Consider the following 22,395-nt stretch of genomic DNA (forward strand, 5'->3'; position numbering starts at 1 on the left):
ATGCGGAATTTGCAGAAGTATATTCCGAATTCTTTCTTCCGAAGGGAAGGTCAATTCTCTCTGAGTATCTAGGATAGCTCCTAGAAACTGTTTTGAGGTGCTTGGCACCAGACTTGACTTCTTCTCGTTGATAGAGAAGCCTAATTCGTGGAGGAGGTCGATAGTCCTCTGAATGTTTGATCTGCAGATTCCTGGGGTTTCCCCCGTTATGAGCCAGTCGTCTAGATAAGGGTACACTGGGATTGCCTCCCTGCGTAGGTGTGCAGCTGCCACCGCCAGTACCTTGGTGAATACCCTTGGTGCTGAAGCTATCCCGAAGGGCAGTACCTTGAATTGGTAGTGGCGACTGTCCACCTTGAAGCGCAAGTATTTTCTGTGCACCGGGAGCATAGAAATATGAAAATAGGCATCTTTCATATCCAAGGATGCCATGTAATCCCCCTTTTTTAGGAGTGGGATTACCTCTTGTAGCGTGGTCATACGGAATTTTTGGGGCTTGACATACTTGTTGGCAGGCCGTAAGTCCAATACTGGGCGCATTGTTAAATCTTTCTTTGGCACAAGGAAGTAAGTTGAATAGATACCCTTGTTTACCTGGTGTCCTGGGACGAGTTCTATCGCGTCCTTTAGGAGCAGATTGTAGATTTCCTCGAGGAGGATTTTTTGATGTTCTAAAGAGTGGACTTTTTGTCTTGGAGGGTGGTTTCGGGGACGTTGCAGTAGTTCTATACAGTACCCCTTGGATACTGTCGACAGCACCCATCTGTCGGATGTTATCCTGACACTGCGAGATCTTCTGGTGTTTCAAAATCCTGGCCCTCTATAAGGGAAGAGTCTCCTTGGCCTGTAGGGAAAAGGCAAGAATAGGGTTGGACCTCGAAGGGTTCTGAAGCCTTTACTGGTGTCTCGACCCGGGGCCTTTTATTTGAAGGGATAGGGTCCCTTGAACCTGAGGGAGAAGATTCCTGAGGGTTTAAAGCTAGTAGTTGGTCAGGGTGTCTTTCGAAGAAATTTGCTAAGGAGGACATCCTTGACATTACTCTGTCAATGTCCTCGCATGACCAGAGCTTTGAGCTTGGGGTGACCCTGCTGGAACTCTCTATGGACTGTCCCTGAGAAGACTTGGACGGGGAAGTCAGTTCTATTGTTGTGGGGGATTGCAAGGGTTGTTTCTTTTGTTGCTTACCCCCTTCCCCGTGGGTGGAAGTGTGTTTACCCTTTCCCTTATCTTTCGACGCCTGGCGTCGAGGATCGGAGGTGGAATCCCTGTGTTTCGAACTAGGCTTCGAAACTGGGCCCTCCTCACTCCCAAGTGATGTACCCTTTCCCTGGGGTGCAGGCTGGGGATGGAAGCCGTGTTCGTCTCCGGACGAGTGATCTTCCGTGATGTTAATGGGCGAGGCACTATGTGCAAGTGTGGAGGCTTGCCTGACGTCGTGCGGCGACCTCGACCGGGACCGCCCAGAGGACGTCCTTACGGACCGCTCCTTTTGTGCCTCTTTCCGAGGTTTCGACGACGTCGAATCTCGGGTGGGTTTTTTGTGTTTAGCGTGTGTATGTGTAACGCTCTTGTCGCCGGGGGACTTCCCCATAGTCGCCGGGACGGACGACCTTCCGAGGCCGGGGACGTGCGTTAGGCTGTCTTTCGACGCCTTGGGGCCCTCGCCGTCCGAAAGTCCGGCGTCGCTGCCGTCGCTGAAGGTACCCTCCGCCTCCATAGCTGCTAGCTTGGCGTGGTGGGCCCAACGCTTGGTGGAGCGGTCCTTAAGAGTTTTTGTCTTAAACCTGCTACAGGCCCTGCAACCCGCCTCGGGGTGGTCTCTGGGCAGGCAAAGGTTGCACGTAGCGTGCTTATCTACCCAAGGGTATTTTTTATTACACTTGGGGCAAAACTGAAAGGGCGTACCCTCCATACGCGCCTGTGGGCAGCGGGCAAGTGTGTGTAGGTAAGAAGGTGTTTCTAACCGAGTGTGGAAGTGTACCACCCCCCACTCTCCCTACTGTAGGGCCGAGGCCAGCGGCCCAGGCCCGAGCCGAGGCGGAAGCCTCAAGGCCCAATCCGTCGGGTTTCGACGTTGATCTCCTCCCCGGTTCGGCGTCGAGATGCTGGTCGACGTAGGGGTGAGAAAATGGGGCAAATTAGAATTATTTTTAAGTGTAAATATGGCAAAGCCAGGGAACTCCGATGAAGTGCTTCCGACCAGAATGGCGGAAAAAAACAATCTGAGGATCCTAGACGCGTGAGGGATCATGGGTACAGTGGACGTCACACTAGGGATAGTATTACTGGCACGCCCTGTGTCGACGCCCTTTTTCGATTTTCGAAAAACAAACTGTAATACTCCGCAGCTTCCACTAGATGTCGGCCTATGCACAGCATGTGATCTAAGCAGATTCCACAAGCCTCAGAAATATATATTCTTTTTTAAAACATTTCTTTTAGATTGGAGGAAATGGGAAGGGACAGCTCACATGGTCAGACTGGACCATAAAACGGTCTTAGGCACCAATGAAAAAATGGCCAGAAGTTGCAAATGGATAGTCAGTCCTTTAGTCACAGACTGTTTGAATAGTATCCAAGGGGTTGTTTTTTGTTCAAATTTAAATAAATGGCAATATTTAAAGAATATTTATTCAGCAACAATGGTCAAAATTACTAGCTGCATAGTGAAGTAACTCCTCAAACTGGCCCACATTGGCCAAAAAAGTGGCCCATTTTGACTGGCCTACACTAGCATTTTGCATTTTTGGTACAGTCATCGCTCTATTGCCCTATAGGCCAGTCCAAGCCTGCCTGCTCATCCATAATGGGTGAGGGGGCGTCACCTCACCCATTATGGAGGAGCCAAGGAGTCATCCCAGTGAAACACTGAGCACTCCCTCAGCTGCTTTTTTCAGCTGAGGGAGTGCTCCTGGGCAGGCTGAACTGTCAAAGGGAAACACTGTTTGCCTTTGACAGTTCATTTCCCCAGCCGCACGTGATCACGGAGCCATGCAACGCTGGGGATGTTTTGCTTCGCCAGCCTTGCATAGCTCATTGGAAATGCTGGCTGGGGCACTGCATGTATGCATGTGCGATGGGGTGCTCCTGCGCCTCCTCGCACATACGGGCAGAGCAACCTGGAGCGGGGCATTTTAGCAACCACGCGAGGTACGTTTATGGCGATTTATTTTTTATTTAAATGTGTATGGATGTGTGTATGCTTGTGTTATGGGACTGTGGTGGGAGCAGGATGGGCGGCAGCACTGGGATAGTGGTGGGAGTAGGGTGGGGGAGAACCCAGGGTCTGTACTGGGAGTAGGGTGCTGTAACAGCACACAAAAGTTCATAGCAATTTCTACATACTGTCAATCTGGCACTTTTGGAGGGGCCCGGCCTGCCCAAACTTTGCTCAGGGGGGGCCCAGGCCAAAAAAGTTTGAAGACCGCTGCTCTAGTTACTCAATGAGTGGGGGATCACCAAGCTTCCAAAGGAAAGGTTTAAGTATGTCTCTTTGGAGGATTGAAGAAGCTACTCCCCCCCTAGGGTGGCACAGTTCAGGAGGAAATGTTCTAGGTGGTTAGACTAAACAGAATTTTTAGGTCAACCTTAATTTCTCTCCTGCCCCGTAGGGAGGCAGTTCTTCCAATCAGTTAGTCACACGCCCTTAAATAGCCTTGGAGGGAAGGGAGACAAGGGCAAAGTCAGTCTGAACACCTCACACGTGGATGTGGATCCAATGTGTTCCTTCCACCAGGGGGCTGGGTCCCTCTCCCTCAGCACCACGGACCACATACCACTTCTACTTTAAATTGGTTTAAAATACACCCAGCTCAAAAGGGTGACACCCAAACAGTCACTGCATGCATCTACTGTTCTCACAGTAGAGATTGGTCAGTGAATATAAAATTCATGTTGGTGCAGTCCACTCCTTTTGACGTAACCAGCTGCGTCTATGCTGTTGGGTGTCAAATTTCAAGTTTCCACGCGCTAAATGAGCAGAACGTGCAGAGCGAGCAAAACCAATAAAGGGTACTTTTAGACTGCTAGACTGCCAGCTGCCAGCTGCCAGCTGACTCCCGTGACTTGAAAAGGAGCTGGTGTAATTCCAGGCACCACAACAGTGTGCCAATTGCACTCACTGCCGCGGCCCGGCCGAGTGTGGGGTTTTTACAATGAAGGAGCTCACCTTATGTTATCTGCGGCTCTCCTTGTGCGTTCTGGTTTTGCCTAATTTTTGTCTGTTCGGGCTGCCAGATTGCCACTGACACCAACCACCACTATCACCACAGCAATGGATTCGGACCCCGGCACACAGCAAGTCTCATGCTCCCAGCTCGTAGGCTCACCGTAATAAACTGTTAGAGCAAAGGCACAAGGAACGTGTTGTGTCAAGCCGCACTCATGCAATCTCGCACTCTTGCAGCCTGCTTTGTAAATGGTTAAAATTGCATGTATGGAAGCCGCACCACTTAAGTGCAAGTGTTGGACTATCTCCTACATGCAATTAGCATGTGCTATAAAATGGCCCCTGTAAGGGTGCAGAAGTACGAGTCTGACACAGAGGTGGCATATTCGTTGGCAAAGACTTTTATTAAAAGGAAAAGAACACGAAACCCTACCCGGCCCTGTTTCTAAGAAGGGTTTCCGTCCCTCAACAAAAAGACTAAGGACTCTTGTCAGGATTCTGGTAACACAAAGTGTCCAGCGTCTTGTGTCCAAACCTATTTCAGTCCCTTACACTCTATGGGCCTCATTACGACCCTGGCGGAAATCGTGGCGCCAAATGCACCATGGAGCACGGCGGAAAGCTGCCGATAGCGCCATGGGGGTTGGCGGATTTACCGCCCCATTCCGACCTTGGCGGGGCGGTAAATCCCCATTCCCCATTTTACCCTTCCCCATTCCCATTTTTGCCCCATAGGGTATAATGGGAGTGGGGAAGGCGTTAATTACGCCACCGTAAAATACGGTGGCGTAATTAACAACAAGGTCCCGTAGCGCCATGGATTTCTCCGCCCGGAAAAACCAGGCGGAAAACGCTCCATGGCGCTACGGGAACTCGTAGTGGGGCGGACGGGTCCGCCGCGAATACCGCTGGCGTAAACCCACTCCGCCAGGGTCGTAATGAGGCCCTATATCAATTAAGAAAAACTAGGGTCTTCTTGGTCCAGAAGGAGGCTTCTCTCGTTCTGGTCTCCAACTTAATGTTCAATTCAAAATGTTCAATTCTTAGGAAAATGAAAAATACAGTTCTCAAGTATCAAGGGGACGCTGGGAGTCCCATCCCCTGTTCTTTCTCCACTTGCAACTGTCCTACCAAGTCTGGTTCACTATCCTGCCGGACTTGATTGTGGTTCTTCTTCCTCTAACCAGAAGTTGCATTCCACAAAACAAAACACCAAAAAGCAAAGTTCACCAGTGTTGCATCAAGTCTGGTTCACTAACCTGCCAGACTTGATGGTAGCTCTTATCGATCCAAAAACTATATTGGGCCTCATTGTAAATATGGCGGTAAGCCAACAACGGTGACGGTAGCGCTAACGACACCCTTGCTACCATACCGCCATACTACGAGTTCTGCTTGCGGGTGCCCTTGCAGCCACCAGGTCTGACCTGGTGGCCGTACTGGTACCCGCTAGCAGAACATAACAGTAGCACTGGTACCATTATTAACGGTACTGGTGCTACCACCCTCCCCATTCCCATTGAGCCCTATGGGGCTCAAATGGGAATGGGGAATAATTTTTTTCCAGCGCACAGAAAAGGGCAATTACCGGGTCTGGCAAGGTCGTAATGACCCAGGTAATTTCCCTTTTCTGGGCGCCGGAAAAAAATGAATACCTGCAGCAGCAGTACTACAGGCACGGCTACTGCCAGCCTCGTAATGAGGCCCATTGTCCCTTAACCATGGGTCATCAACCCCTTGTCTCTACTTCTTGTTCTTTTCTCTCTCTTTTGTGTGGGCCCCAGGCCCCTCTGGCATATCTCAGGGTCTCCCAGACTTGCTCCATATCTTGCCGCTCTTTTACGTGGGTCCTGACCCCTTTTTGCTGTCTCGGGGCTTCCCTGATGTGTTGTGGGACTCAGCCCCTTGTTTGCGTGCTTCCTTAAATGGTACTGGGTACTTGAACATCCTGTATCCTTTTGCGGGGCTTCCCCAACTTCCTTTGGGTCCCAGACCCTGATGTGCTGTATTTCTGGGGCTTCCCCAGTCGCAAATGGGTCCCAGAGCCCTCTCTCGGGTTTACCGTACCTCGGAGCCAGGTTGGTTCACTAGCCTGCCAGGCACTGTTTCTCATATGTCCTCTTTATATATTTCCCCAAGTACTGGTACGAGGGATAGGAGATTCCTTGACTACCCTCAACTGCCACCTTCATTCTCTGTAATCACTCCCACCCGCTAAGGTAACCCAGGTACCTTTAGTGGTTACAGGCTTGCTCGGTTGCCTTCACGGAACTGCCTGTGCTTACTGTGGGCTTCCGCATAGCTTCCTGCACTCTCCGCGTCTCCTCGCCGTGTTTCTAGGTCTGGTCCCTCTCGACTCGCGTCTCTTGCTGTGACCGTGTGGTCCGGCTCCTGGTAGTTCCCAGACCTCTGATTCTGCAGCCAGCACTACTTTGAACATTGTGTGTGTTCAGCAAGGCTTTGCCAGTATCCCCTGTCCTTGGGAACAAACATCCAGCCAGCTCTCAGTTCCTCCAGGGAGGTTCTGCCTCTGCACATAGTCCTTCTTCCCTTTTTATCTTCAACTTTGATTCTGATTGACTGTACTGCATATGTTGGTTCTGCTGTGGGCTATTTCCTCCTTGCCCAATCTTCTTCATGTCATTATGTAAAGGTACTCCCTTTGGGTAGTTTTCACTCTTCCTCGTCCTAGTATGTTTTATGTGGACAGGGTTTCCCGCCCTACAGAAATATATAGACTTGTGAGAAACTATAGAGGATGGTGTAGGGTGAGAGGAGTGAGGGGACAGAGGTGGAGGGGTTGCATACCATGTTCTCCCAGGATAGTTGTCACAGGTCCCATGGAGTGTTTCCCTCCCCATGAGATCCAGCTGCTGAGTACCACCCCCAGGGGGACTATCGGGTAGCAGCCTCCGTTCTCTGGCTTTGGGAGCAGTGACAATACCCTGAGATTTATCCCACCCCTTATGTGTTTTTATTACATTCTAGAGAACTCCAAACATAGTTATGTAAACATAAGGGAAGAACATCCTACTGTGTGTGCATCACCTCTGCATTAGGCTGTAGGTAGCAGTTGATGTTCGACCCTTCTAAGCTGCAAGCGGGTGCCAAATATCTCCTAGTTCTTTCAATCCCTTGAGGCAAAAAGGTACTCTTGGCTGTGACCATCACCTACAGAGAGGGAAGATTACAGAGTACGATTCTGTGGCTGAGACTAATGTAGGGCATACTTAACCCCAAGAACAATATGTGGGTCGGAGTTTGAGTTACATTAGCTCCTGACAACTTCCCACAATTTAGTCAGGAATAACCTGAACAGATCTACCAACTAACTTCCAGCTTCTGACCAATGCACCCTGATCCAGGAGTGGAACTATATATCATGCTCTACGCCAACCTTTCTTTCATCTAGGTGTTACCATGTGCAGAAGTGATTGAGAAGTGGCGGGTAGGAGAACAATCTCACCTTCACACGTTGGCTTGGGGAAATCCCATTTCCCGACTTTGGTGCAGAAACTGCGGCTGTTCCCAACCAATCGAAAGCCGGCATCACATCGGAAATCTATCCAGGTACCCTCCACAGGAACTCGGACCATATCCCGGGCATCGGCATGGCCGTTCTCCAATTTCAGGTGCATCTTGGGGCAGGTGCGTACTGTAGGGAGGGAAACACAGAATTAATGCATTGTAGAGTGCAGAAGAGTGCAGAGGGACCAACTCTGGGGAAGCCAGTGGTTGGGGGATGAAGCCAACATTCAGAAAAAGGAGCTTTGAGAATCACAAAAGCCACAGCTGAAGTCATCACTAGGATTACTTGTGTCAAGAGAGTAAACTGCACAAGGAGTTTTGAGATGGGAATGTGATCTCATCAGTGCTCAATTTCTCTTTGCATTCAGTGTGCCTGGATGTATGCACGCAGGCCTCTGCCTAGAAATTAATACTGCCTTAAGGCTGCTTTCAAAGCAGGATGAAGGAAAGAAGAATGGACGGGGGTTGGAATATGGCAGAGAGCAATATGAGGAAGAGTAGGTGCTGAATATGGAAGAGAAATCAGGGGGTGGCAGTGAAAAGAAGGGGCAGCGTGAGATGCCTGGAGAGTACGATACACTGAGATGCATGAACAGCAAGAGCTGGCAATGCAAATATTAAGAGGGCAGGTCATGAGGAACTCTCTGCTTTACATAAGGTGTAAGAGCACATATTGGGGGGGCACTATCTGCTCCCCAGTTGTAAGAGCGCAGAATGTGGGGAACTGTCAGCTCTCTAGGTGGTGTAAGAGCACTAGTTGTAAGAGGGCTCTTCTCACTAGATGACGTAAGCGTGCAGGATGTGAGCAACACTGTGCTCTCTAGATGGTGTAAGATCACTGGTTGGGGGAATTGTCTACTTTTTAAATGGTGTAAGTGCATTGGTTGTGAGGAACTCTCTGCCATGTAGATGGTTGTGCAGAAGACTCTGTTCTCCAGATGGTGAATGGGGTGGGTCGTGTTGCCTGTTTTTTCTTGATTTCTTCTACCCTGCTTCCCCTTCCCCCTTCAGTCTTCTCCTTCTACACCCAACCCCCCTACATCTAACCACTGAAGGAGTTTGTCTTGATACATTATGGTGTACCATCACCGTTTTGTGGCCAATGCTTGGATTTGACTTTTATGGACTCATTGACTCACATACCCTTTCTCAAAACTCATGCTGGACTTCCCCTGCATCTCGTACTCATGGTGGCCCTGACCCATGCGGTGCCCATCTTCATCTTGAATCCTGGCTTGCATTTACTGTTCTCTTGCTAAATTATGTGTTATTTTTGACTTCTGCAACTTTATTCGCTCTCCCCTCTTGCTTCTTCACGGATTTACACTGCTCTTACTCTCCGTTCTCTCCTCCTCCCTCTTTCTCCCTTCTCCCTCTCTCCTCCCCTTACTTTTTTCCTATGCACTTACTCTAGCAGAATTGTCCTTGGACCTAGTATGATAACAGCCATGTTTGTCTCCTCCCCCTTCCCTTATTTGTTTTTTTCCTTCCCACCCCCCCACACCCTCCAGCACTATCTGAAATGACATCAGGCCTAATACGATAGTCACTTGTTTTGTTCCTCTCCTTCCTTTCTGCTCCCCCCTCCCTCACCTCTTGTACATCTCCAGCTCTACCAGAAATGTCGTCAGGCATAGTGCAGTAGTCGCTTGTCTGTTTCCCATTTCCTTCCCACTCACCCCCTCCCTTCCTTATCTGTGTCTTAGCTCTTGCACTATCTGAAATGTCCCCAGGCCGAGGACGTTAGTTAATTTCACATCCTTACTGTTCATGGCCTTGTAAGAATGTCATTGTATTTTCCTCTGTTCCCTCCCTTGCCTTGAAGTGCTTTGAAACACATTGGGCCTCATTACGACCCTGGTGATACGGTATGGACGGTGCCGGTATGGCACCAGCACCGTCCATACTGTACCGCCTTATTCCGAGTTTCCCTCGCGGATCCCTGACAGCCCGCCAGGTCTGACCTGGCGGGCTGTGCGGCACCCGCGAGTAGAACCCGTGATTGCACCGGCACCATTATCAACGGTGCCGGTGCAACCATGTTCCCAACCCCCATTCTGCCCTATGGGGCAGAATGGGGATCGGGAGCCCGGCATTACCACCTCCCGCGAATGGGCAATTACCAGCTCCAATCGTGGGAGGCGATGCTGGTAGCGAGCATGGCGGTAGCGGTGCCTGCCATACAGGCACAGCTACCGCCATGCTCGTAATGAGGCCCATTGTGTATAGGCGCTATATAAATAAACTATCCTGTCATATCAAGTACGCTCTGCTCTCTTGATGATGTGAGAGAGCAGGTTGGGAAGAAATCTCTGCTCTACAGATGGCGCATGAGTGCCAGTTGTGTAACACGTTCTTCTCTAGATGTTTTAAGAAAGATTCTGCAGGGAATTCTCTAAATTGGTAAGTGGGGCAGGAGAGTGGGTTGTGGGGGACTCCTTGTTCTCTGGGTGGTGGAAGAGTAACGGTTGTTGTAAACTCTGCTCATAAAACAGTGCAAGAGTGCTGGTTGTTGGGCTCTCTCTGCTCTTTTGATGGTTCAGGGGCACTGCGTGTGGGAAATTCAGTTCTCTAACAGGAGTAGGAAAGCGGGTAGTGATGTACTCTTTGTTCTCTATTTTGTGTAAAACAGCAGGTTGTGGGGCACTTTTTTTTCCCTATATGGTGCAAAAGTTCAAGTTGTGGGGAACTCTCTGTTCTTCAGATGTTGTAAAAGAGCTTGTTGTGAGGAACGTGTTGCTCTGTAGATGGTGTAAGAGCACTGGTTGTGTGGAACTATGCTCTCCAGAAGGTGGAAGAGTGTTAACTGTGCAGAACATTCTGCTCTCTTGACGGTGCAAGAGTGGTGGTTGTGGGGTGCAGTTTGCTCTTTAGCTTGTTTAAGGGCGTTGTTTATGGTGAATTTACTACTCTCTGTATGATATGATATGATATGATATTTTATTTATATCATGCTCGTACACAAGTGTTTCAGAGCGCGACAAGGCAAGGGAGGGGGAACAGGGGAGAACAAAACAACTATCTTACTAGGCCCAGTGACATTGAGAACGTGCAAGTGCATGGGAAAGGGAAAGGGGGAAGTGCATGGAAGGGGGAGACTGGAAAGTGCAGAGCAGCGGAGAACAGATAAATAGTCATAAATACAAATAGATTGATAATGGAACAATAAATAGGGGTAGTGCATTCAGCAAGTGGCAATTGCTGTGTTTACGGCAGCAGAGCTGGGTAAGTCTGTAAGTGCATAAAAGAAGAAAATGGGAGGGGTTGAGGACTGTATGGGCACAGATATGGTCCCCAGTGCGAGGGGTGGCCGGGAGGCAGTGCAGAAGGGTGGCAGGGTGAGCAGGTACCTGGGCAAAGGGGGACAGGTGGTGGCCAGGTGCACAGTGCCAAGAGAGAGCAGATCAGCAGGGCAGAGGGGGGCAAAGGCAGATGCAAAGAGGAAGGACTTGAGGTGCTTCAAGAGAGTGAGTCATTGGGAACTCTTTGGTCTTCAGGTGATGTAGAAGCACAAGTTGTGGAGAACTCTTTACACTCTAAATTGTGCATGAGTGCTGTTTTAGGGATGACCTTCCTGCTCTCCAAATGGTGTAAGAGAACAGGTTATGCAGAATTCTCTGCTCTCTAGATGGTGTAAAAATAAAAGTTACTCGCCGTAGTGACTAGAGTACTCATAGTCCATAGTCCCCTTTCATCCATCCTTGTGGGTGTCCCCCAACATGGGGACGCTACCAGAACCTTTGACAGCAAATAAGTGAGCTTTCCCTTAAGATTTAGTTTAGCGTGCAGGGGCACACCCTTAGGCGTAGGAATGCCCCGCAGAGGCCTGCCCTCTGGCGCCTCACCTCAGTCCCCTTTGAACACATCTGACGCCTAGATACCTGGCTATGCTTATAACTTATTAGCCATTGGCATACTAGGGGGGGAAGGTGGGTGGGATGTATGGAGGAAATGGGTCTATGGACTATGTGTACCCTAGTCACTACGGTGAGTAACTTTAATTACTCATATGTCCCCTTTCCTCCATCCTTGTGGGTGATTCCACTGAACAAGAACACAGGGTGGAGCTAGGAGAACCTGCCTCATATCTAGGACGAAGCAAAAAGGTTCTTCAGAATCGCCTGACCAAAGTCTGCATAATTCCTAGAGCTGGTGCCCAGTGAGTAGTGCTTACAGAAGGCCGATGGAATGACCCAAGTAGCCGCCTTGCAGATGACATCCCAAGAACCATGACTCTGAAACACGATGGCCGTGGCCTTGGCTCTGACCGCATGGGCTTGAATCCCCTCAGGAACAGGTCTGCCCATGGCCATGTACACCTCTGAAATGGCCAGAACCATCCAACGGCGATGGAAGCCTTGGAAGCCTGACAACCGGGGGAGGAGCCCCCGAGTCACAAACAATGCCTCAGACTTCCTGAAGGCTTTCGTCCAAGAATGATAAAACTTTAGGACCCTCTTGAGGTCCAAGGAATGCAGAGCCCTCTCTGCCTCTCATGGCGGTTTCGGGAAGAACACCAGCAGGCAGTTCTCCTGATTCAGATGAAATGGACAGACCACCTTGGGCAAGACGTTTGGGTGAGTGCGCAAGATGATCTTGTCGCTGTGAAACGTCATGAAGGGCTTGCACGAGGACAATGCCTGCAGCTCACTAACACTGCGCGCAGAGGTGAGATTCACCAGTAAAACCGTCTTTAGTGTCATGAAGCGGATGTCCACAGAGGCCATAGGTTCGAAAGACTTGCGCTGCAAAGATGCCAGAACGCATTGCGGCCTATGCAACAACCCCTTAACGTGAGCCTTAATCACAGGGTTGGCTGCAGAAAACACATGCTCAGGGGAATTCTTAAAGGCCCAAATGGCCGTTAAATAAGTGTGACAAGTATCTACCTGAACAGCAGAACGAGGCAGGTGTGCTGAAAAAGCTAGTACGTTATCCAGAGGAGAGGAGACAGGGTCCAGCCCAATGGCAGAACCTAGTCCACTTACTCTTATACTGGGACCGAGTCGAGGACCTCCTGGTCTGCTGAATGATGTCCCAGTCATCATCCAAAAATGTAGCATGTTGTAGATTCATCTGGTCAGGAACCATGGCGCCAGCATCAGCTTGACCGGGTCTGGATGCTCCACCGCCCCGGCCTGCTGCGTCAGGAAGCGCCTGCAGGAGATCGGAAGGTGGATGGGACCCTGGGAGCACAACTGCAACCGATTTGAAAACCAGGGTCTTGAAGGCCAGTGGGTAGCGATCAGGATGAGGCTGCAACCCACCAAAGCCCAAAACTTGCAGATGGTCAGTTGGAGCAGTGTGGTGGGTGGGAACACATAACACCTGCAGCCATGCCAACAGATCTGGAAGGCATCTCCCAACGACCCCTGATCCCGTCCTGCCCATGATGCAAACTGGGGGCACTTGGAATTCAGAGGGGATGCGCCTGTCTAAAAGAGGAACCGGATCTATCGCCTGCATCTCCAAGAGTGAAAGAACCTCCTGTAAAAAAGCTGGGGGCCTGATCTGATGAAGAGGAGTAGAGGATGGTAGAGGCAAAGGAAGAGGAACACTGAAGCCCTTGGAGACTACGGTAGGATCCACGGGTTGCTGAAAAGACGCTTCCAGGTGTCCTGGGAAAGAGCCAAATGCCCCCCCACAGGTGAGCTGTGTTCCTCGATCTAGACATCACTGCTTCTTGGCGTCAAAGGCAGGGCAGAGGATGGGGAGCTGAAAAACCCACGCAGCGTCCTCTGCTGCTTCTTTCTGTTGACGCTGGTCTACGTCAGGCTTCTGTGCACCGCGGTCCCGGAACCCCTTGAAGCAGGAGAAAGCGTGGGCTTGAACTCTGCCCTGCCCTGGGACTGAGGTAAGGATTTCTGTCCAGGTTTGTCAGGATGGCCAAGGACTTGGCAGTTTGAGTGGAGGTTTTCTTCTTTGTCAACTCATCATTGGTTGACAAATGAAAAAGGTCCACACCCTCGAAGGGCAGATCCAGGATACGCTTCTGCACATCAGATGAAAACTTAGCGGTGTGCATCCATGTCGTCCTTCTCATCTCGACAACAAAGCACAGCCCTCTACTGGCTATGTCGATGTGGGAGACCGAAGACTCCATAAGGTCCCGCGCGATGGGCCGGACATCTGCCAGACAGCCCTTGAAGGAGGCTTGCCTGTCCGAAGAGAGGTCGGGCAGAAATTTCCTGAGCTCCCACCACAGCTTCTGGTTAGCTTTGTCGTCCTTGGAAAGACAAATGGAGGTGGCTCAGGAGGAGGAAGACGATGAAAAATATGGTTTAGAATACAAGGAGGCCACATCCACCACTGAAGAACGAGGCTGTGGGTGGGAGGGCAGGAGGATTGGCTCCCTGTCCGTCAGCCTGAACCTGCTGTCCAACTTCTTGTTAATCTGGGCGTTGGCCCTTGCCTTCTCCCAGACCTTTCGCGCCACCTGCAGGACATCCTTCCGGAGAGGAATGCCAGACCGTATTGTGGTGCGCTTACCCAAGACCTCTGCTAGCACCCCTGACTCCTGAACCTGGGGGGCTTCCTTGGTCAGAGGGACCCGCCAAGAACGCTGATAGGCACTTAAGGAGGTCATGGAAGGCCTTAATGGTTGCCGAGGGTTCATCGTCCTGGGCGTCAACGTCATCATAGCCCCCCCTCCCTTTACACAGACCAAGGGGAATCCAGTCCCTGGGACACAGGTGCCAACAGGGTCCCCCCTAAGTCCGGTGCCAAAGACACGTCCAACGGCTGTTTAGGGTGAGGAATTGGTGGTACAGGAGGAGTAGGAGGGGTCTGAAACACCGGTAGACACTGGATCGGGGGAGGGACCGGCGCTGGAAGAACGGGAGGAGTATGCACAGGAGGGAGATGGGGCGGCGCCAACTGCGGGACGACCTCCTTCACTATATCCTTCAGGAGCCCCTTCATCTGAGGGGAACGCATGAGGAAGAGGACACGCTCGAAGAAGTGGTTGTCTCAAGCCCTGGTCAAAGCATAGAGCTATGTGGGGTGTGTAGCCGAAAGGCTGTGATGAGTAGAAGTATTCCTAAGGAGACCAGATGCCTGTATCGTACAATCCGCTGCCGCTTACAGAGGGAAGTGGACTGGGATCATCTTGCAAAGCCCATTCTATGGGGAAAAGCACAGGCAGGACCTGAGATGGATCCAAGATGGCTGACGACCTGGCAGGCACTGCCACGTGCCTCTCCGCCATTTTGAAGTATTGCGCCACGCTCTAGGCGGGAGGGCGCGAAGGCCCTGAGCCACAAGAGACCTCAGACACGGGAGGCTACAGCTTGAGTATTGCACCCGAAACAGAAGCGTCGACCTCAGAGATCACTCTGGTAGGCGCTGAGCCCTCGGTACTCGTAATGCACTGACTCACGACCTCGGAGCGAGCTCCGGTAGGCTGGACGCCCTTTGCACCTGTGCCGGTAGCCATGCTGGATTGTGCCGAGGACAGACTCTTGGTGGTGGCACTTGATGATCCCTTACCCCCAGGGGTCGAAGAAGAGGACAAACTTGCCCTTCTGAGGACAGCCCAGTAGGGCCCCTGAGCCCCACCGCTTGGGAGCCAGTAGCCACGGTGGCCTAAGGTCTGTCCAAAGAGCGCCCAGAAGAGCACCCGGGCCCCTCGGCTTGGGAGTCGGCAGCCTTAGAGGCCTCAGGCCTGCCAGAACCTGAACCTCAGTAACCCCCATCTGTGGGAACCCCGGGGAAGGAGCCGCTGTGCTGTGGAGCCATGCTGAACAGAGGGCCTACCGTGTCTTGACGAGAGGTCCAGGAGACAAAGTCCTTAAGGTGGGGCGAAGGAGAAGTGTGGAAGATCTCTTCCACCATGACAAATGATTCTTCAATGCCCTTTGACCAAGAGTTCTGCAAGCCGAAACATGCGTCCCAGCGTTGGTCGGGCCCCAAACATGCAAGACAGAGTGCATTGGGGTCCGAGGCCGGGAAGGAGCGGTAGCATGAGGCACATCTCGTGAATCCTCCTGCGTCCGGCATGCACCTGAGGAGGCGAGGCACCAAAGGGAAGTTAAATAAGATTGAAAAAACAAAACCGGAGCAAGCAGAAAGCTAAAGAAAATCTCTGCGCTGCCTGCCAGTACCGACACTGTGCATGCGAAAAGGGGACTGAGGTGAGGTGCTGGAGAGTGGGGCTTTGTCGGGGTGTTCCCACGCCCGAGGCTGCGGCCCTGTTCGCTATACTAAATTTAAAGGGGAAGCTCAATTTTTCGCTGCCAAAGGTTCTGGTACCGTCGCCATGTTGGGGGCAGCCCACAGGGATGGAGGAAAGGGGACAGTATGTATGAGAATCAAAGGATGTGGAATGCTCTACTCACTAGATGGTGTAAAACTCAGGTTGTGGGACGGAACACTTTAATTACCTGTAACTATTGTTCTCCAGCATGGGTGTGGCATGGATTCACATGCTCATGAATATCCTCTGTCGTCAGGCTGGGAATCCTCAGTAAAAGAAAAACAGTTTCACTTTCAGTTACAAACTGTATTTCTCCCATAAACCAATCACTGTTTTCTGGGTCATACTGCCCCCAGCCTTTGACAGTCGTCTCCCTAAGCCCCTCCTCTGACAGCCATCTTCAGATTTGGTAAGCACGTAAAGTGGCAGTATGGCCAAGAAGAGCCACAGAGGGGAAGGAGGGAGGGTTCGCATGCGAATCCATGCCAGACCCATGCTGGAGAACAATAGTTACAGGTACGTAACTTGTTCCTTCTCAGGCATGGGGTCTGGCATGGATTCACATGCTCATGAATAACAAATACACAGAAGTACAACATTATACAACCACCAGGTGGAGAGTCTCAAAAGAAAAAAATCATTCTTACCTCTGGAACACTCACCTCAAGCGAATAGGTTGCGTGGCACTGCTTGGCCGACTCTAGACTCCTCTTGGAATCCCTGTCGGCACAATAGAACTTTGTGAAGGTGTGCGTGGACCTCCATGTCGCAGCCCTGCAGATGTCCAGCAGGGGCACACCAGCCAGGAATGCCGTCGTCGCAGCGATCGCTCTGGTGGAGTGGGCTCTCGGACGGCTGGGCAGAGGTCGGTTTGCCAACCAATGACAGTGCATGATGCAGAATAGTTCACAGGACCAAAGTTCACAAGCAGTTGAGAAGTCTTCCGAAAACCCTTTGTGCATGCCACGTAGAACTTTAGGGCACGAGCAACGTCCAGCGAGTGCAAGTCCCTCTCAGCCGGAGACAAAGGCTTTGGGAAAAGAAACAGGTAACATCAAAGGTTCGTGGAATTCCGACTGAACTTTCGGCATGAAAGAGGGGTGCATCTGCAGCACCACCCTCAATTTGTGGAAAGTGCTGAATAGGGCCTGTATCTCACCCACCCTCCTGGCGGAGGTGATGGACGCATGGAAAGCCATTTTCCACGAGAGGAACTTGAGAGAGGCCTGATACATAGGCTCGAAGGGGGCCCCATGAGACTCGTCAGTACCATGTTGAGTTCCCATGCCGGGGTAGGAGCCTTCATCGGCGGAAAAGATCGAAAAAGTCCTTTGAGGAACTCCTTGACAAGTCAATGAGACCAAAGTGAAGACCTTCCTGGAGACCTGGTGCAGTGGGAGATTGCCGCCAGATGTACCTTGATCGAGGCATGCACTAGTCCGGCCGTGGCCAAGGATAGCAAGTATGGAAGAATCTGCGGTGCTGTGACCATCAAAGGGGTAAACTTCTGTGACCGGCACCACGTAGCGAAATACTTCCACTTGTGTCTGTAACATTTCAAAGTCAACGACGCCCTGGCTTTGGTGAGGACCTTGCGGCAGTCCGCCAGCAACTCATATCCTCCAAACTATAGGGCTGCAGGAGCCAAGCACTCAGGTCGAGCGATCCTGGGTCATGATGAAGGATTGCGGTTCCTTCTCTGGTGAGAAGATCCAGGACCGCTAGTAGCTTGATGGGAGGCAACACTGTCAGGCTGAGAAGGTCCGGGTAACAAATCTGCCTCAGCCACACCAGGGCGATGAGTATCATCCTGCACTGACACTGTCTGAGTGTACTGATAACTTGTAGCAAGAGAAGCAACGGAGGAAACGCATACAGAAACCTCTTCTTTCCCATGGGAGGGAGAATGCGTCCCCCAGGCTCCTAGGCTGGTGGAATCTGCTGGCGAACTTCAGGCCTTTTGAGTTTGCCGCCGTCGCAAACAGATCGATCTGGGGCCTGTCCCTCTTGGCGAAGATGCATGCCACCTGATCCTGCAAAAGTTCCCATTCGTGGCAGGAGTGCAACTCCATGCTGAGGGAGTCCATGTGGTGTTCTTGACTGCTAGGTGAAGGTGAGCGAGGAACATTTCTTTTCCGACGGCCCAGCGCCACAATTCCTGCACTTCCCTGGCGAGCACCTGGGATCGAGTGCCTCCTTGTTTCCTGATGTAGGACATTGTGGTGGTGTTGTCCGTGAAGATCCTCACCACCTTGCCCTTCAGAAACGAGAACAAACAACTTGAGGGCTCAGAACACTGCCCGCGGCTCCAAGATGTTGATATGGAGATCCTTCTCCTCCGGCAGACACAGACCTCTGGTGAGCAGATGTCCGGTTTCGGCTCACCAGCCTTCCAGGGAGGCATTGGTCATGACCATTTCCTGGAATGGAGGGTTCTGAAACCCTGTGCCACGGGCGATGTTGGAGCGGTCGCCCCACCACCTTATTGCCAAATGGAATTCGTCATCCAGAGTGATCTTGTCCGCAAAGTTTCTGGACACCTGCACCCAGCGAGCATCCAAGAACTTCTGAAGAAGCCGCATCTGTAGCCTGCAGAGCCGGATGAGGTAGATGCAGGATGACATCATGCCGAGCAATGACTTGAAAGTTTGTGCTGTAATCGTCTACATAGACAACAACCACTGCATCTTCCCTTGAATGCCTGCTACCCTCTTCTCCGAGGGTGATGTGAGACAGGCCATCGTAGTGAGTCTAGCCCCCTGGAACAGCGCGTTCTGCGATGGAGTCAAGCAGGACTTTGGATAGTTGATGAAGAATCCCAGATCTGTCAGCAGGTTCACGGTCGTCTCCGTGTGTCTGACGGCTGACTCTTGCGATCGTACCCAGATGAGCCAGTCGTCGAGGTACAGGTAAACGTGGATCCCCAGTAGTCGCAGATGGGCCGCCACCGAAGCCAGGCACTTCGTGAACACCCTGGGGGCCGACTTTGAGCCAAAGGCTAGAGCCTTGAACTGGTAGTGCTGTCCCTGCACTACAAAGCATAGAAAATTGTGGTGTTTCCTGGAATAGGGACGTGGACGTAGGCGTGCTCCAGGTCTAGCGACATCAGGAAATCCCATTTTTCCAGTTGGCCGAGCACATGTTGCACCGTGACCATCCTGAATTTCTGAGACCTGAGGTACTTGTTCAGACGCTGCAGGTCTAGAATGGGTCTCCAGCCCCCCCCATCTTCTTTCTTACCAAGAAGTATCTGGAGTAGACTCCGTAGCCCCGGGATCGCTGGGGAACAAGCTCTATCTCCCCTTTTCGTAACATAGCTCGCTCTTCCTCCAAGAGCAGAGAGACGTGCTACTCCTGACGGGCCACCAGGGGGATCCGCGGACACCCTTGTTGAAATTCCATGGTATGTCCTTGGGCGAGAGCATCCAGCACCCACCAGTGGTGATCTTTTCCCACTCGCTGACCACCCTCGTCAGCCGGCCTCCCACTGGGGTGCACGGGTGGGGGCCCGACGACCTGGCCGCTTCAGGCTTGCTTTGGCACTGGCACCCTGCCCTGCTAGTGACGACGACACTGTCCACCTCCTCCATAGGCCTGGGAACAGACTCTGTGGGCTTCCTAGGTCATGGATCTGGAAGGCTGACGATATGAGGAGGAGAAACCTTTCAAAGACCTGCCCGACTTTACTCTGGAGGAACGAAAGGAAGAGCAGTGCTGTTGGAGGGCTGTCTCTGTATCCACCTTGATGGCCTGTAGGGACTTGTCGACGACCTTCCCGAAAAGGAAATCCGTGGGTGGCCTTCATCCAGCCTTGGCGACGAAGGCTGACACCGTTCCCCATCTGCCAAAACCCTGTGTTGACAACGTCCAGCACCACTGTGATGGCGTGATCCGAAGCTACATCTCCCTCCTCAATGAGTGTGATTGCCTCCATCCTCTGTTCGTCGGGGAAGAACTCCGGAATCCGACCCAGTTTGTACCACAGCTCCCTGTCGTACCTGGCTAGGATCGCCAGTGTGTTGGCCGCCTTGATGGTGGACACCGCAGTGTAAATGACCTTCCTCCCCAGGGCGTCCAATTTCTTACCCTCACTGTCGGAAGGGACTGACGGCGATGAGGGCGAGTTAAATGACTGTTTCCTCGCCGAGACCACCGAATCTGGCGATGGTTGCGACCTCAGACACTTGGGTGAGGACTCCGGTACCCGGTACTTCTTCTGCAGCCTATCCCACTTGGCTGGAGCCATGTAAGGGTTCTTCAAGAGGGCCAAGCCCTTCTCCCACACATCATCCTGGAGTGGCTCTGCCATAATCGTCTTCCTCTTGGCCTTGCGCCACTGGTACAGGAAGCCCTCCTTCCTGGTTTCTTCGGGCACGAGCTGGTACAGCTCGGAGACTATAGCGATCTTAAAATGGAATGATCACACCTCGTCCGGTGGGGAGGCCCTAGGCTGGGGGGACCCGCTGCCTGCTCCGATGTCGTCGTCACTGTGGCTGGGCCTGGTGGGGGAGATGGGGCCCGATGCGGATATGGAGGCTGAAATGGGGGTGTCGGGTGGCACTTCCTTTTCTTCGTCGCCTGTTGGTTAGGAACCTGGGGAATTGTTGAAACAGGCTACTGTGGCATCCTCTTCTGGATTTCCAACACCAAGGTGTGGAAGGTTGATAGGATGTCCAGAGACACATCCCTCAGAGGAATTGGTTTGATGGGAACACTAGGCCCCGCGCCGTCGTCATCCTCCACTTCCACATCCTCGTGGAACATGTGCAGGGACTCCAAGTCCTTGTCGGTATGGCTTGGGCGGTGGGCCCTGGCCTGGGGCTGATCCAGGCCTCCTTACCCCCACCTTTTCTCCACCCTGAGGGGCTGGAATCGGGTTCTGAGGTGGTGTCCCCTTCTCCGGAGTGCTGGCCGACCTTGCTAAAGTCACCACAGCAGCCTTGAGTCTCGGAGGAAGGTATACCTTCAGCACAGAGGGGGCTACCCGCTCAGGGTCAGCCTCTTTAGCTTTTGAGAGAGCGGCTGCCACCAGCTCTATCGTCGAACAAGACATTTCCTGTGCTGCATGGGCTTTTTGGGCAGCTCGGCCTTCTTCTCCTCCTCCTTGGCTTCTCGGCTTTCTCCCGCAGTTGGATGACTTCCTCTTTGAGGAGGAGCTTGATTGCCGGATGGCAATGGAGGCGGTGGGTGATGTTGATCGTGCCCTACCTGCCGAAGGACCCAGTTCTGTAGCGACCCCGCTGGACCCGGACTTGCAGTGCTTGGCCTGATCTTGGGCCCCCACGGATGAGGCGCCCTCACAGGATTTAGAATCCCGCTCCTCGGACCGACGGGCTTTGGGTGAGGCATGCCCCTGCTCGGGGCACGGGGCAAAGGTCTTGGTGTTTAGCCACACTGCCAGTCTACTGTGCCTGTCCTTTGTCATCTTTTTGGAGACTCCACGGAATATCTCGCCATCTCCTTGCTTGTGGTCCGGATGCAGTCAGAAGAGGCATTGCAGGTGTTTGTCATCCACAAACACATTCCGGAGCCCACGCTTGGTGCAGGACTTGAAAAGGATCTTCCTTCTGTCTTCTCCTACATGGTCGGAGGGCGCGAAGTAGGCCTGATGGCCTTCTGGAAATTTCGATGATCTTCGCCCTTGAGGGGAGCTGAACTTCACTGGCAACGTATCCCTGCTGTCGGCAGATGGAGAGAAGAGCACAAGGCTCTTTTTAAACAAAAATTGAACCTTTTGTCGTGACAAACACAAAAAACGTAGAAGCAGTTCGCAGAGCACACTCGAGGACTCTCAGCACTGAAACATGCAATAAAAATCAGAAGATCGCTGCCGGAGGAGAGGCTCAGGGCGACGACTGTCATTGGTTGGGGGCACTATGACCCAGAATACAGTGATTGGTTTATGGGAGAAATACAGTTTGTAAGTGAAAGTGAAACTGTTTTTCTTTTACAGAGGATTCCCAGCCTGACGATAGGGAATATTCATGAGCATGTGAATCCATACCAGATCATATGCTGGAGAAACGATGTACTCTAGAAGGTGAAGCATGGATTGCATGGGCACTCTTTGCTCTTTAGGTGTAAGAGCAGGTTTGTGGGGAATTCACTGCTTTCTAGAGTGTCTTAGAAGACAAGTTGTAAATAACTCACTGCTGGCAAGATGATGTAGGTAGGCAGTTATGAGGAATTCTCTGCTCGCTAGATAGTATGAGTCCTAGCTGTGCAGTACTCTCTGCTCTCTAGATGGCTGAGGAGCCCTACTTGTGGGGAATTCTCTACTCTCTACATGGAGCTGGGTGTGGGGACCTCTCTGTTCTCTGGATGGTGTAAGAACACTGTTTGTAAGGAACACTGCTCTCCAGAAGGTTCAATGGTGCTGGTTGTAGGGCAGCCTAACCTTTAGATGGTGTAAGAGCACCTCTTGTGGGGAATGCTCTACTCCACAGATGGAGAAATAGAGCAGATTGTGGGCAACTCTCTGCTCTCTAGATGGTTGTTTTGGGG

The 22,395-nt window shown here is 51.9% G+C and overlaps 1 protein-coding gene across 2 annotated transcripts in view; it reads right to left on the reverse strand.

Annotated features, from left to right (window-relative positions):
* The window catches only part of GABBR1 (gamma-aminobutyric acid type B receptor subunit 1), an 844,797-nt gene that overhangs the window by 514,054 nt on the left and 308,348 nt on the right, over positions 1–22,395 (reverse strand). For both annotated transcript variants that reach the window (XM_069634794.1, XM_069634795.1), the window contains one exon: positions 7,636–7,824. In XM_069634794.1, the coding sequence (XP_069490895.1) occupies positions 7,636–7,824 (189 nt within the window). The remainder of the gene's footprint in view (positions 1–7,635; positions 7,825–22,395) is intronic.

This window comes from Ambystoma mexicanum, chromosome 13 (genome assembly GCF_040938575.1).
Source record: "Ambystoma mexicanum isolate Mex_15411 chromosome 13, UKY_AmexF1_1, whole genome shotgun sequence".
NCBI lineage: Eukaryota > Metazoa > Chordata > Amphibia > Caudata > Ambystomatidae > Ambystoma > Ambystoma mexicanum.